Source organism: Sorghum bicolor, chromosome 2 (assembly GCF_000003195.3).
Source record: "Sorghum bicolor cultivar BTx623 chromosome 2, Sorghum_bicolor_NCBIv3, whole genome shotgun sequence".
Lineage (NCBI taxonomy): Eukaryota > Viridiplantae > Streptophyta > Magnoliopsida > Poales > Poaceae > Sorghum > Sorghum bicolor.
The window spans coordinates 72,832,005-72,848,014 of NC_012871.2; the positions used below are offsets into that span (position 1 = coordinate 72,832,005).

General features: G+C 43.9%; 3 protein-coding genes across 3 annotated transcripts; all 3 read left to right on the forward strand.

Moving 5' to 3' along the window:
• Positions 1,374-2,762, forward strand: LOC8079023. Its single transcript, XM_002460945.2, has one exon. It carries the CDS (start codon positions 1,488-1,490, stop codon positions 2,568-2,570), a length of 1,083 nt encoding a protein of 360 aa, XP_002460990.1. The 5' UTR covers positions 1,374-1,487; the 3' UTR covers positions 2,571-2,762.
• LOC8081537 lies at positions 3,317-4,350 on the forward strand. Its single transcript, XM_002460946.2, has one exon. The coding sequence runs from the start codon at positions 3,735-3,737 to the stop codon at positions 4,206-4,208; it is 474 nt and encodes a 157-aa protein (XP_002460991.1). The 5' UTR covers positions 3,317-3,734; the 3' UTR covers positions 4,209-4,350.
• On the forward strand, positions 11,468-12,111 carry LOC8081538 (protein EGG APPARATUS-1). Its single transcript, XM_002460947.2, has one exon. The coding sequence runs from the start codon at positions 11,604-11,606 to the stop codon at positions 11,835-11,837; it is 234 nt and encodes a 77-aa protein (XP_002460992.1). The 5' UTR covers positions 11,468-11,603; the 3' UTR covers positions 11,838-12,111.

Here is a 16,010-nt window from a genome sequence, read left to right on the forward strand (position 1 = left end):
ACACATTTTAGTATTAATGTGTCTTCGCCGTGAATATTGGTCAAGGACGCCCTTAGCGTTGGTTGTGGTTGTTGTTTGGAACGGGAGAGAAGGTGAAGGATTGGAGAGAGAGAGAGGAGGGGGAGACTAAAGATAGAGTGAGATGGACATTTGTATCCAATAAACTGTCATAGGCATTTTCGTGATAACATTTTTAAGAATGGAGAGAAGAAATGGCTTTTGTAGTTGGTACAATTTGACCCTTGAAATTAATCTCTATAAAAACCAAAGAATGATTTTTTAGAATAGATGTTTGATCTATGTTTTATTTTATTTTATATGGTATGTTACTTTAAGGCCTTGTTTACTTCCCCATCCAAAAACTATTTCACCCATCCCATCGAATATTTGGACACATGCCTAGAGCACTAAATGTAGACGAAAAAAATACTTACATAGTTTAATTGTAAATCGCGAGACAAATCTTTTAAGCGTAATTAACCCATGATTAACCATAATTACTATATTAACCAACATATGTTAATGACAGATTAATTAGGCTTAAAAAATTTGTCTCGTAGTTATACGCAAGCTATGTAGTTTGTTTTTTATTATTTTATGTTTAACACTTCAAATATGCACGACATATCCAATGTGATATTGAATTTTTTTCATGAACATTTTTTTCGCGAACTAAACAAGATTAAAAAACAACACTCTGGAACTCGTGAGACTGGTGAGCTAACAACGTTCCTAAAAAACTCCTCACACTGGCCTTGCTTGAGCTAACAACGTTCTGAAACTCACTGACCTTAGTTGAGGTCTTGTTTAGTTCTAAATTTTTTTATAAAATGAACACTTTAGCACTTTTATTTGTATTTAACAAATTATCCAATCATAAACTAATCAGATTTAAAAGATTCGTCTCACAAATTACAGGTAAAATTTGTAATTAGTTATTATTTTTATCTTATTTAATATTCGATAAATACTCCCTCTGTCCACGAAAGAATCAATTTCTAGGATCCGTGCCAGTCAAACTTTTTAAAATTTGACTAACTTTATAGAAAAGAGTAACAACATTTATAATATAAAATACACATTATATGAAAATATATTCTATGATGAATCTAATAATACTAATTTGATATTATAAATTTTAGCATTTTTTTCTAAAAATTGGGTTAAAGTTTAAAAAGTTTGACTTAGAACAACTTTAGAAATTGACTCTTTCGTGGAGGGAGGGAGGGAGGGAGGGAGCACATCGCAAAGGCCCGACTCTTGACGTGGAATCTTGAGGCACTAGGAAAGTACATTGGGGAGGGAACCATCCCACGAAACCCGCTCCGGGACTGCAAGGGACTTAAAAAAACAAAAGTAAATTAATTAAAGGCATATACATCAGTGCACATTGAAGGGTCCTGTCTCCTGTGGCATCACCATTTCACACACCATTACAAGAAATTAATCGTGAGTTGTGACTAGAGAGACGATGCGCTTCATCTGGCATGGCCATCACTGAGACGGCAGCACGGAAGCTCCTGCATGGCGGCGCCGCTGGCACCATCGCCCAAGGCGTCGCCGACTTGGGCGGCATCAGCTTCGGCCTGTGGGAGATGGTGACCAGCTTCTTCGCCGACATCATCGCCTACCTCTTCGCCGCACTCGCGGGCGCAGCCCACCTGCTCGTCCTGCCACTGGAGGTGCTCTGGCAGTCGCTCGTCACCGTCGTCACCACCGCCGCGGGCGCCGTCGCTTCCGGCCTCGATGGCCTGTGCCACTACGTCACGGGCTTCTTCGCCCAAATCTTCGCGGCCATCGCCGGTGCGGCCCACCTGTTGGTCCTGCCCCTAGAGACGCTCTGGCAGTGGCTCGCCACCAGCGCGACCGACGCCGCGGGCTCCATCGCTTCCGGCATCGACGGCCTGTGGCAGCACGTCACGGGCTTCCTCGCCCACATCTTCGCGGCCATCGCCGGCGCGGCCCACCAATTCGTCCTGCCGCTAGAGACGCTCTGGCAGTGGCTCGCTACCAGCATGACAGACGCCGCGGGCGCCATCAGCTCCGGCTTCGACGGCCTGTGGCAGCTCGTCGCGGCCTTCCTCCCCGGAGCCTGGTCCGCCGTGGCGGGCGCAGCACACCAGATCCCACAGAAGCTGGCGAACCTCTGGCGGTGGCTCCAGGCCGCTGCCCCGGTCGCGCTCCCGTACGTGCTCGCCGTGGCTGCGGTCGTCCTCGTCGCGACGCTCGTGTGGTTCTGCTGGCCGGTCCTCTTGGAAGCTAGCGTGGGGGTCGGGAAGGCACTCGTGATCGGCGCCTGCTTCTTCGTGCAGGGGCTGTTGCACGTTGGCCGCGCCGTTCTGTCGGTGTTCGTCTTCCTCCTGCCGTGCCTGAACTGCGCCGTGGTCACCATGAAGGCCCCTGGCGCCGCCGGCATACGGATATCGCGCGCGGCCTTCGAGGCCGCCCCGGCGCTATTCTTCCAGATCCTGCGCTCCGCTCCAACCATCGTGGCCGCCACCGTCTTCTGCACGAAAACGGTGGCCTTGCTCGTCGCTTTCCCGGTCGCCGCTCTTTTCGGCGCCCGGTGAACTGGTGAAGCATGCAAGCAAAAGTCAGGGAAATGGATCCTAGGTGACCTGGTCTCATGCATGTTATCGATCGAGTATATGAGTATGCGTCAAGCTCGTCTGGTCGTCGTCAAGATTTGCAAATGTGTTGTGTTTTCATCCATCGTTTAAGTGACTAATAAAACAGCTCTAAATCCACTTTCCTGAGCCAAACATTTCTAGATCCACACAGATCCACCATAGAACAACTCCACGAAATTCATGGTTGTCTCCCTAACCTATGAATTTTCTAAAAACTCAAGTTTAGTGGAGTTTGAGAAATCACTCCTGACACTGATTACACAAGATACCGCTTTGTTCTAAATTTCTTCTTCTCTACACGCAAACTCCGACCACCTCTGCCACGAGCTCTCGACCGTCTCCCGTGCGCCTTGTTCGTTTAGGCTTATCAACTGAATCTGTCAGCCATTCAACAGTGTTTCTCTCACACAATAAATCAGCCAACAATACTTTCTACTGTGGCTTATTTGCCGTGAGCCTGCGCCCACGAGCTACAACCTCCTAGCCATGAGCTTCAGCTGCGTGAGTACAACCCCGACACATCGCCCTGAGGATGCCGCTCCCACCCGGCCCTGACCTAATTGTCAGTTAAGAAAGTTTTGCCCCCAAGATTTAGTGTACTAACTAGCCTTGCACCAAAAATGAGACATATGAGCTTGAGTCTCCAAGGGTTTCAATGACCTACACAATCACTACCCTAAAAAAGTAAGTATGGGTTGTCTTGTTCGTTTGGCATGATAAGTCATGGTAGAAAATATTGTCGCCTGATTTGTTATAAGAGAAAAATACTGTTAAATAGTGGACAAATTTGACTGATAAGCTCAAACTAATAAGTCCAGTACTCAGTATGCCTATAAATAGTCCTAGTACGAAGCTAACAGGTTGAGTAAAAATGAAAACACTTAGCTAAGTAACAACTAATTATTGTATCTAAAGATGGCCGTAGTCTAACGAATAAATAGTCCTAGTGCTCTGTATGCCTATCCACACACCCATAGCTAGCCAGGGATTGCATTGCGTTATTTCGTATATAATCTCCGCTGCGTTATTGTCACGCAAGTAGTTGCCTCGGTCGAGCCACAACACAAACACAGACACCACACTAGTCTCCGTCTCTCATCGACCATGGCATTCCCCGGGTCTCCGGCGAGGAAGCTCCTACCAGGCGGCTTCACCGCCGTCGCCGGCGGGTCTCTCAGCTTCGACCTCGACGGCGCCGGCGACTTCTTCTCGGGCCTGTGGCAGCTCGTCAAGGCGAAGGCCGCCGAGGTCGTGGCCTACCTCGCCACCCTGTTCGCGGCGCTGGCGGAGAAGGCGGACGAGGTGTTCCCGCCGGAGACCCGGTCGGAGACGCTCCGGCAGTGGGTGCACGTGGCCGTCACCGTGGTGGTCCCGGCCGTGCTGGGCGCCCTCGTGCTCCGCTGCGTCGCCCGCTGCTGCTGGCGCTGCTGCTGCGCCGGCGGCGGCAGGGCCGCGCGCGGTGGCCGCTTTATGGCTGCGCCGGGCCGCGGCGGCGCGCGCATGCCGCGGGGCGTGTTCGAGAACAACCCCCGGGATTACTTCCGTGACCTCCGCGCCGGGAAGCCCCTCGTGTACTAGCGTACGTGCATTCGTGGATACGCCTGTGTGTACGTATTGTACGGCTGTACGAGTACGTACGAGATCGAGTGTGTGATGTTATTATGCATGGAGCATGGTTCTTTTTTTATCTCTAATATAATTAAAATCTTCTCTAGGCAAATTCCACCTGCAAGATCAACGACTCACAGCACATGTCTTACAGATTTAACGACCCAGATTAGAAGTATGATCACGACCTTACACATCCTCACCCTCACGTCAAATCAAACCTCCGTCAGCTCTCTCGCTTCACCCCGACCCTTTCTTCCGGCTTCCCTCGTAATGAGTCCGAGACAAAAGAAAAAAAAAACCAATCGTCACCTCCGCACCAGGTGCTCCCCTCCATCCTCCCCCACCGCCGCCGCCCCAGTCCCTGCAGCATTTTCACGCCATGCGCTCCCGCCGCTGCTGCGGACGCCCGCCGCTGTGGACGCCACATCCCCGGCACGGCTAGGGTTTGGCGGCCGTCGCCATGCCTGATCCGATGGTGGCGGCACGGGGCGGTCACGCATCGGCGCTGATGCTCCGTCCCCATCGTGCTCGTGAGGACAGCATCGAGGGCGCATAGCCCAGGGAGGCGATGGCGCTGGAGGTCGATGGCAAGGCCCTTGAGGATGAGCAGGGCGGCATCGCAGGATCGAGGGCGACGGCGTGGCCAGCCTCAGCAACGGCTGCGCGGGTAAGCCAGCGTGGGGCTTAGGGGCCACCGCGCGCGCATGGGCGAGGAGCTGGGCGTCATGCGAAAAGTGCTGGCGCGACTGGGCCGTGGAGGAGCTGCCGCCGACATCAGAGTGGCGCAACAGCATGGCGGCGCAGCGGGGAAGGGATTGGAGCGCGATGAGCATGCTAGCATCGAGGAGGAAGATGAGGCACTAGATGACGGTCGCTCCCATTTTGCCATATTAAAAATTTGCCTAATTGAATCTGCAGTTATCTACTCTGTTCATAGAAATTTCAGTATGTCGTTCCTTGCATGTTCTAGCACTATTCTAATCTATTAACCTGGGAAAATTGGCATTTAGGAATAACGTTGTTGTATGCTACTTGAGAACCATCATTTTGTCGACAACAACGGGTGCAACTAAGAGTGATATTGTTCTGTGGAACAAAAACTCCATACTCTGTTTTGAATTATTAAACTCCCTTCATTATGAACTTTGCCTTCAAGATGCATTATCTCTTGATTGTTACTTATCTATTACATATGCATCTTGTATTGGCAGCACATGTTGAGATATATGTTGGATGAGCTGTGCATCGAGCAATGGAAGTGCATCCAGTGAACCATGATATATCACCTTCAAAGAATACTATATAGTTGTTCTAATGGCAGAGGTTTTGATTTTTGTCTTGCATGTACAGTCACGATGTGCTCTTTTTTTGAAGGTGATATATTCTATGTCAGTGTTGTTTCGTGGCTAATCTTCTTCTGTGGATTAACTTTGTTCATGTCATTGTCATACTATTATGTTATTTTGCAAGTAAATTTGAGCCGTGGAATTTCTTTGTTTAATACCCTTCTACCTTCAGTTATATTCTAGCAAAGAGAGGTCCAGCTGAGGTGAGTTTATCTTTGTCAAGAAGTGAATTTGTAAATCCTTTGTTTGATGCATAGATGTTCTAAACAATTTTATATAAATTACTAGGCGAGTTGCCTGCGTTAATTTTTAAGTGAATTTCAGATTTTAGAACTGTTTATACAGTGGATTTAGAAGGTAAGTGACCTTTTTAGTGTTTTTTATGTACCTTGTAGTTATTTTATAATTACTTAATTAAATTAATGGTTTTGATTTTAGTGGTCAATTTGAAGCAATTTTACGTGGTCTAGATGAGGCTCTGCCATGTGTTATGGTGACCCTTCCATAACTAAGTTATTTTTTCTTATTATCTAATCCTCATCATTTGTAGTTTCAGGTTTCTTGTTTTCCTAAAGTCCTGATCTAAAACACACATATAAAATATTGATAGCTAGACACTATGATATGGGACTTATTTTGGCAATAGGTTCTATGGAGTCGGTTGTGGTGAACATCTGCAACCGCGGATTAACTGCATCTTTTGGGAGCCATATTTGGTTGCTGAGCTAACTTCTAACCATGGATTAACTTTCATCTCCAGCATCAACTGAGCAACAAATTAAAGGGATTGGGCGAGACACACCCTCAGTATGAAGTACGATATAGGTCTCCAAGTATGCTGCACACTGATATTTCCTTAGATCCCTTCAAATTTTAATTATTTGGCCCAAAATCAGTTCATGTGCTGCCCATTACTTCTAAGTTAAATATCAGCCACAATATTTGACATGTGTTTTAGCTTTGCTTTTTGGTTAGTAATGATCATAAATTTTTTGTTGAAAGTTAAATGAATTAGCATGAATTGGTTGAATCAACCGGGATTCAGATTATCAAAGATAGTAGGTTGAACTTTTAAATTTCTTAGTACATGTACCAATAAGCACAGCAATACAGCGCAGTCTCTGTGACCAGTGGTTGTATTCCGTCCTACTACTGTCATCTGATTCAATTGTAGCTTAATTTATTATAATAGGTTAGACTTGATCAAATCAACTGTGTTAATCACTCAGTCACTCACTCCAGCATGGCAAATTGGCAAATGGCAACACTAGCCTAAACCTGATGTGTTATATTTCAGCTAATCATCAATGACAAGCTAAGGTCTGTATTCTGGTCGCACTTGGCAGATACTATGCTCTTGTATTATCATGTGTATCCTATGCCGGTCATAACACTTCCATGCTCCTAAGGTGTTTCATGTATTGCCGGCAAGAGGAAGCCAGTAATGGGAGTCGCTAGCGCCACAACCACATGTCCATTGTCATGAGTTGGAAAAGGTGCACTCATGTGCCCTCGTCTAGATAGCGTAGCTGAAATTCCATGAACCACGAACTCTTAATGCAGAATTTGGAGTACTCCCAGAGTCCTAGAGGTACCTTTAATTCACAGTGCAGTTTTCTTTTTACTTCTGTTCTTCCTGGTAGTTAGGCCATGAGCCTCCCATCAAGTAGGTGGCAGGGGCTTAGAATGAATATATATGGCTTAAAATAATATATTTAAATATATGGCTTAAAATAATTTTGGGATCAGTGTGCCTCAATGCTTGCTATTTCTTCTCAATGATAAAAAACTCACTGGGCCAATCAACCATGTAACAATCTTTCTTCAAGTATGCTGAATAAATATATTGTCTCGCATTCTCTTCACTATTATTGAATCCTTTTGATAGTTGGATGTGTTCCCAGTTTCAAATGAGTATTGACTGCTGGGTGGTCGAGGTGGACAGGAGTGCAAGGTGCAACTTAAGCTAAGCACGGGACATGCAAAATAGAGACCACAAAAAGTCGGCACATGCAAAATAAACTGCATATCAGTTTCATAAAAAGAGAATTTTAGAGGTTACAATATATATTTTGAGTCATATATTTAGTTTATTGTAATTAGTAGAGTTGTATTATAATTGTTGAAGATATTGTGCGTCATGTATCCTTTGTCTTTGAAGAAATTTAATTCAATTTTTAGTAAAAAGGAATCCCAGATTATATGTTTGTTGGCATTGTGCGTTTGGCGTGTTGAGTTGTAATGGTTAAGTCAAATGCAGAGAAATAATATTTTGGTTTTAATTTGTATGGTTGAATGACACCGTAGCGTTAGCAGGGGTATTATACTAGTGGCCTTGTTTAGTTCTAAAATATTTTGCAAAATCGACACTGTAGCTCTTTCGTTTGTATTTGACAAATATTATCCAATCATGGACTAACTAGGCTCAAAAGATTTCGATGTGCAATTTCGACCAAACTGTGCAATTAGTTTTTATTTTTATCTATATTTAATACTTCATGCATGTATCTAAAAATTCGATGTGACGGGGAATCTGAAAAATTTTGAAATTTTTTTTGAACTAAACAAGGCCAGTGTGTAAAAGCCGAACTGTATCGGTATATGTATGATGAGTACGTACGTGACTGACTGACTGCTGTAACAATGTCGTGTAGTAGTCTTATTTGGTCCTAGTACATTGTATTGTGCGTGTACGTTTTGTGATTCCTTTCCCGTGACGAGTAGTCATGTCCCAGACTAGGCTGTGCCGATGCAACACTGTACGAACGAGTTGGACTTGGATCCAGAACTACTACGCGTCGCGTAGTGCTCGCTTGCTTTGGTGGAGGATTCCTGACTAATAAAGCGCGCGTTCCCCCTACGCTAAAGCTGTTCGATCACTTGTGCTTTGCTGATATGGGTTTCAAAAGGATTCACCTTCGCAAATGGGTCATGGGGATACCTGCAGCTAGCCATCAGGATGAGCCAATTGGGGCGAGTTGCTTCGGCGTCCTCGCGGCCGGCCCCAGCCACCGGGAAGGCTGGGCGACATGAATCAATGCTGTCACCTTCTTTCCGCAATTCCCCATCTTTTCCTTTGGTGGTGGGGCGTGGGAGACATGATTTCTTGTTGCCGATGCTAGCTAGTCAAGTCGTCTCCCCCATTCGTCACAGGTCTAGCTAATCGTCTACGCATAGGTTAGGAATTGCTATGAAGTTTTATTTTAGTTGTTGATAAGATGCTTTTGTCCGGAGGACACAAAATTTTGCCCATTTTAGTTTCCCACTCAAAATTTTTTTCATCCATCTCATCGAATCTTTAGACACATACATAGAATATTAAATATACATAAAAAAATAAACTAATTACACAGTTTGATTGAAAATTGCGAGACGAATCTTTTAAGCCTAGTTACTCCGTGATTAGCCTTAAGTGCTATAGTAACCCATATGTGCTAATGACAGATTAATTATGCTGCTTAATAGATTTGTCTTGCAGTTAGTTTCTAAAAACCCCTCCCGACATCCTTCCGACACATTCGATGTGACAACCAAAAAATTTTCATCTCCAATCTAAACAGGGCCTAAAGTGGACGACTAGGAACACCATGATGTATCCTTGTAGTAAAACAATATCATTAATTCCTTGCCCTCACCTTACTGCAACAAACATTATTCGTGGTAACCTAGCAACTTCATCTCTGTCCGTGTAACTTTATATACCAAATACTTCTGCGTCCTAAAAAAACTATATGAAAACCTCGTTTCTGGAGGAGTAAGTTTTAACTGAAAATAATGTCAACAAGTATATTTCAAATAGATTTATAATCAAAATATATTTTATAATTTGTCTTGCAATAGAGGTAGGGTGTCCGTACTTGCGTTCATAGAGGTGAGTGTGCCCTCGTGTATACGAGCGTTTGTGTCTGTAAGTGGGTCTCGCAAAAAAAATATAATTAATACAATGATACGTATTACACATTGTTTTGTGCAGTGATCCAAGATTTCATTTTATTCTTAATATATCTTTCTTTTAAAAAAGGTGTCTATAGAATTGATTCATCCTTTTCATTCCTTGTATTTTATATGTACTAGTGGATCCCTCCTTCCACTTGATGCTTCTTTTAAGAAAAAAATGTTTTCGGGCCAATCAGTCCCTTGGTCACAAATGCATGTTATGTTTATTCGTGGTATGGTCTTCAAAACGTATTCATTTAAGTTTCAAAATTCCTAATTTAATTTAACCTTTTAGACCTAGTAACATTATGTTTTCAAACAGAAAAAGGTTGATAACAATGTTAAAAACTATAATATCTAAAATATCTAAATGAAAGGAACACAATCTATTTTTTTGTAAGAGGATGTAAAGAAAACATGACAAGATGTCCAAATGTACTTTTTCATATAGCTAGTGGTTGTGTGCAGTGGTACAAGTTAAGGCATTGTTTAGTTCTCTCCCCTCCTCTCCCAAAGTGTACTCTCTGTCCTATTGGATGTTTGGACACGTGCATGTACTATTAAATATAGACTAAAAATAACTGATGCAACACTGTACGAACGAGTTGGATTTGGATCCAGACTACTACGCGTAGTGCTCGCTTGCTTTGGTGGATTCCTGACTAATAAAGCGCGCGTTAATACCGTACGCTAAAGCTGTTCGATCACTTGTGCTTTGCTGATATGGGTTTCAAAAGGATTCACTTTCGCAAATGGGTCATGGGGGCACCTGCAGCTAGGCATCAGGATGAGCCAATTGGGGCGAGTTGCTTCGGCGTCCTCGCACCTGGAAGGCTGGGCGACATGGGAACCAGATCCTCATGGACTGCAGAGGATCTGGTTCCACACCCCTTCTTTCCGCAATTCCGCATCTTTTCCTTTGGTGGTGGGGCGTGGGAGACATGATTTCTTGTTGCCGATGCTAGCTAGTCAAGTCGTCCCCCCCATTCATCACAGGTCTAGCTAATCGTCTACGCATAGGTTAGGAATTGCTATGGAGTTGTTGATAAGATGCTTTTGTCCGGAGGACACAAAATTTTGCCCTGTTTAGTTTCCCACTCAAATTTTTTTCATCCTTCCTATCGAATCTTTAGACACATACATAGAACATTAAATATACATAAAAAATAAACTAATTACACAGTTTGATTAAAAATCGCGAGACGAATCTTTTAAGCCTAGTTACTCCATGATTAGCCTTAAGTGCTACAGTAACTTATATTCATATATGCTAATGACAGATCAATACTGTTTCTTAATATCGAAACTGTTTCTATTGCTTTAGGATGGTGATTAACCAAAAAGATAAGAAGAAAAATAAATAAATAAATAAATAAATAAATAAAGATACATATATAAAAGAACAAACTTTGGTTAGAAACTGTACTATTACATTAGGGCCTTGTTTACTTTCAAAAAATTTTGTAAAATTTTTTAGATTTCTTATTATATCAAATCATGCGATACATACGTGGAGCATTAAATATAAATAAAAAATAATTAATTGTATAGTTTAACTATAATCTATGAGACGAGTCTTTTGAACGTTTATGATTGAACAATATTTATGAAAATACAAATAAAAGTGCCCATTTTTCGAAAAAAATTTGAGCTAAATCACCTTGGGAAATTGCTCGTTCTTGAGTCACTGGCGAAGTGGCAAGCGACGACGCATGCAACTTCTTCTACATTTTTCAATGCTTCCACGGTTCCACTTTCGGAAAAATGCATGCGACGCCGCATGCAGTGCACGCGGAGGCTCTTCGAGTTCCCATGTAGGACGATTCGTTTCCCAACGCGCGCTCTTCGAGTCCCCAGAACGAGCAAATGCGCACGCGCATGAACTCAAGCGGCCGCGCCTGCGAGCCTACACCCTGCCGCTGCATCCTATAAATAATACGTGCGCCCGGCTCGGTGTCGTCCACCTCAGCCCCCACCGCCGCACACACAGCAGCACATCATCTCCATCGCGCTCTCTCCAAGCAGCAGCACCGAAACCCTGTCTCTCCGGCGCGGCGAGCGATTTCAAATTAAGAACGAGATGGTCCTCGGCGGCGGAGCTGCTGCGTTTGCGTCGTCGCTCCTCGTGGGCGCCGTCATCTCCTACTTCCTTTGGCCAGTGGCGGCCCCGGCTGCCGCCGTCGTGATGATGAAGGCGCCCGGCGCCGGCGGGCTGCTCATCTCCCGCGCGGCGTTCGCTGCCAACCCGCAGCTGTACTACAGCCTCCTCCGCACGGCCGGCGCTGCCGCCGCCGCCGCCGCATTTGCTGTCTAGCCCCACTGGGAGGGTGATGATCTTATTGTCGGATCGGAATGTCCAAATAAAAGATGGCGCGACGTCGTTTGCATGTCGTGCACGCTAGCTAGCTGTTCACCTACTGTATCAGTGTGTTATCGATTCTATGTTCGTGCGTGCATGCTTCACTGATCGTGTCCTAGATCTATGTTTGCTTCTTATTGCAGCTTGACAGTATTTTAACATCCACATGCGCTGCGCCCTGTATCGCGATCTTGCCTGTGTTGATCTTGTCAATTTTCTTCTTTTTTTTTTTTGAGAAAGTTGTCGATTTTGATAGAACTAATAAAACATAACTGGATCTACTAACCAGGGAATTAGACGGACAGATTCTAATACATGTAAATAATAGTGTGTTTCGAGATCCTAATACAAGATCAAGATGTACATAAAGTAAAGGCCGTCTTTGGAGCAGAAGAGCCGGGATCCGCCATCAGTAGTGGATGGAGATCCTCGTCGTAGCTTTCCCGGAGACGAAGAAGAAGACGCCGGGTCGTAGCGCGGCGGCGGTGGATCTTCCCGTCACTGCCTGCGACCCTCTAGATCGGATTAGGGTTTAGATGTGGGAGGGAGTGTTGGCGGCGGCCAACTTCGTGGTGCGTGCCCCGGCTCCCCTCCCTTCTCTTTATACCGCAGGGTGATAGGGGCCCACCAGCCATTGAACGGCTGTGGCTCCCCGATCAGGAGCGGATCAGGGGAAAAACGGATCCCTCTGCATTGCCGTTGGGCCATGCAGGAAGAGGTCAAACTAACATTCTCCCCCTTGATCTCTTCTAATAACTTACCTTAATCACATCTTAACATTAACTTAATAAACTAATCACTTAGCTCCGTTTCATTATAAAGAAGTGCACAGAGCGCGTCTCATCGTCACAGAAAGAATCTTCCGTTGGACTTAACGGCTACATATCTCTCTAATTTGAAAACAGAGTTCTAACTAAAGGGCCCTAAGTGTTCAGTGATCATAGGCTTTCCCTTAAACCCATACCGGCTACGTGTTTTCTGAACACGTTGGGTGGTAAGCCTTTTGTGAGCGGATCCGCTAACATATTGTCCGTCTTGATATGCTCTAGACTTATTATATGATCCTGAACTTTTTCTTTCACAACATAGTACCTAATGTCAATGTGTTTGGCAGCACCACTTGACCTATTGTTGTGAGCATATCCAACTGCGGGATTATTGTCGCAGTACAACTTAAGTGGTCTCTCAATGCTGTCTACCACTCTTAATCCGGGTAAAAATTTCTTAAGCCAATTTACCTGCCCCGAGGCCTCATAGCATGCTACAAACTCACGATATAACAATAGGTTGTTTGGAGCTTTTCCACGATATAGCCCCACCTGCAAAGGTGAATATGTAGCCTGACGTGGATTTTCTTTCATCCCCTGCATAATCTGAATCTGAGAAACCCACTATCTCTAGTGAGTCTGTCTTTCTATAGTTTAGCATGAAGCCTTTTGTGCCCTGCAAATAACGCAAGACTTTCTTAACTAATTTCCAGTGTTCTACACCTGGATTTTTCTGATATCTGCCAAGTAATCCGGTAACAAAAGCTATGTCAGGACGAGTACAAATTTGAGCATATTGTAAGCTTCCGACAGCTGAAGCATAAGGTACTGAACTCATTTGCTCGAGCTCTATCTGATTCTTGGGACACTGATGTTCCCCATATCTATCGCCCTTGACAACGGGTGCAGGTGACGGACTGCACTTATGCATACCATATTTCTTAAGAATCTTATCTATGTATGCTTTTTGTGACAGCCCTAAAACCCCTCTATTTCTATCACGGTGAATCTCAATTCCCAGAACAAAAGAGGCTTCACCGAGATCCTTCATATCAAAATGTGAAGACAAGAACTTCTTAGTCTCCAATAGTAGACTAACATCATTGCTTGCCAGCAAAATGTCATCCACGTATAGGACTAAGAAGATGAACTTAGCATTCTTAAACTTTGCATAAACGCAATTGTCCTCTACATTTGCCTTAAACCCAAACTTTCTAATTGTATTATCAAACTTCAAATACCACTGTCTTGAAGCTTGTTTTAGCCCATAAATAGACTTTCTTAGTCGGCATCTCATATTTTCTTTACCTTCCATGACAAAACCTTTCGGCTGTGCCATGTAAACATCTTCCTCAAGATCCCCATTAAGGAACGCCGTCTTAACATCCATCTGATGCAATTCTAAGTCAAAATGTGCTACTAGCGCCATTATTATTCTAAAAGAATCTTTACACGAGACAGGAGAGAAAGTCTCGTTGTAATCAATTTCTTCTCTTTGGGTAAACCCTTTTGCTACAAGACGTGCCTTATGTCTTTCGACATTCCCTTGGGAGTCATACTTAGTTTTATAATCCCATTTGCAACCAACCTTCTTAGCTCCCTTAGGAATCTCCATTAGTTCCCAAACTTTATTGGAATCCATGGATCTTATCTCATCTCTCATAGCTTCTAACCACTTTGCAGCGTATTCGCTTCTCATGGCTTGTTCATATGTAGTGGGATCATCTTCCATATGAAATTCTTCGGTTTCATAAACCTCATAATCATCTGATATAGCTGATCTTCTAGTTCTTTGTGACCTTCTAAGGTTCTCATTGTTTGGCGCTATATGGGGCTGTTGTTGTTCTTCCTGTTGCACGACTGGTGGTTCTAAGGGATCCTGAGGGACAGGTTCCAGGTTCTCATCAAGTGTCGGCAATGGAGAACTAACAACAGGTGCTGGCACTACAGTGTCTAGCACTGCTGGTGTAGCAACAATAGGTAGCGTGAAGTATGATTCTTGTAGCATTGGAGTAGGGGCATAAACCCGCTTCTCTTCAAGACTAATTTCTCGCGCTACCTGGCTCCCCCTGATCATAACATCTTCTAAGAACTCAGCGTGTCTTGTTTCTACAAACTTTGTTTGCCTGTCAGGGCAATAAAAGCGGTAGCCTTTTGATCTTTCTGGGTAGCCAATGAAATGGCAGCTGACTGTCTTAGGATCTAATTTTCCTAAATTTGGGTTGAAAACTTTTGCCTCAGCAGGACAACCCCACACCCTTAAATGATTAAGTGAGGGCGCTTTGCCTGTCCACAACTCATACGGTGTCTTAGGCACCGACTTACTAGGCACTCGATTAAGAATGTGAATAGCGGTTTTTAACGCCTCCATCCACAAACTTATCGGTAGGGTAGAGTAGCTTATCATGCTTCTTACCATATCCATTAAGGTACGGTTTCTTCTTTCAGCTACTCCATTCTGCTGAGGCTCTCCTAGCATGGAATACTGAGCAACTATGCCATTTTCCTGTAGGAACTTTCCAAAAGGTCCTGGAACCTGGCCATACGGGGTATGTCGCCCATAATATTCCCCACCACGGTCTGATCTTACTATCTTAATTTTCTTATTGTGCTGATTTTCTACTTCTGCTTTAAATATCTTAAACTTTTCTAAAGCTTCTGATCTTTCTCTAATTGGATAGATGTAGCCAAAACGTGAATAATCATCTGTGAATGTTATAAATGAATCATAACCATCCACACTTTTAACAGGAAAAGGTCCACATATATCTGTGTGGATTATTTCTAAGGTTCCTGCACTTCGTTTGGCATTTTTCTTAATTTTCTTAACATACTTTCCTTTGATGCAATCAATATACTGATCTAATTCTGAGAGTTCTAAGGGCGGAAGAATATCATTTTTGACTAATCTTTCTATTCTCCCCCTCGAAATGTGGCCTAATCTGCAATGCCACAATTTCGAAGAGTCATGCTGATGATTCTTACGCTTTCTATTTACATTCATAGACGAGGAGTTTGTCTCATTCACAATGGATATAGCATTCACATTCTCAGAAATTGATAACAAATAAAGTTTGTCTTGTCGGAAGACAAGACCAACACACTTATTATGAAATAGTATCTTACATTTGCCATCTCCAAAATGGCATGCCAATCCATCATCATCTAATTTAGAAACACTTATTAAATTGCGATGCAAAGAGGGAACAAAAAGTACATCTGATAGCCTAAGTACAAAACCATCTAATAATGCTAAAGACAAGTCGCCAATGGCTTCGACGTCGGCCTGTACTCCATTTGCCACCTTAATTGTTCTTTCTCCTTTTTGCAAGGTTCTCCTCGTATGGAATCCCTGTAAAGA

What these genes read in the sequence shown, in the direction of transcription:
- LOC8081537 (XM_002460946.2), top strand. Translation starts at nt 3,735, where the DNA reads ATGGCATTCCCCGGGTCTCCGGCGAGGAAGCTCCTACCAGGCGGCTTC.
- LOC8079023 (XM_002460945.2), top strand. Translation starts at nt 1,488, where the DNA reads ATGGCCATCACTGAGACGGCAGCACGGAAGCTCCTGCATGGCGGCGCC.
- LOC8081538 (XM_002460947.2), top strand. Translation starts at nt 11,604, where the DNA reads ATGGTCCTCGGCGGCGGAGCTGCTGCGTTTGCGTCGTCGCTCCTCGTG.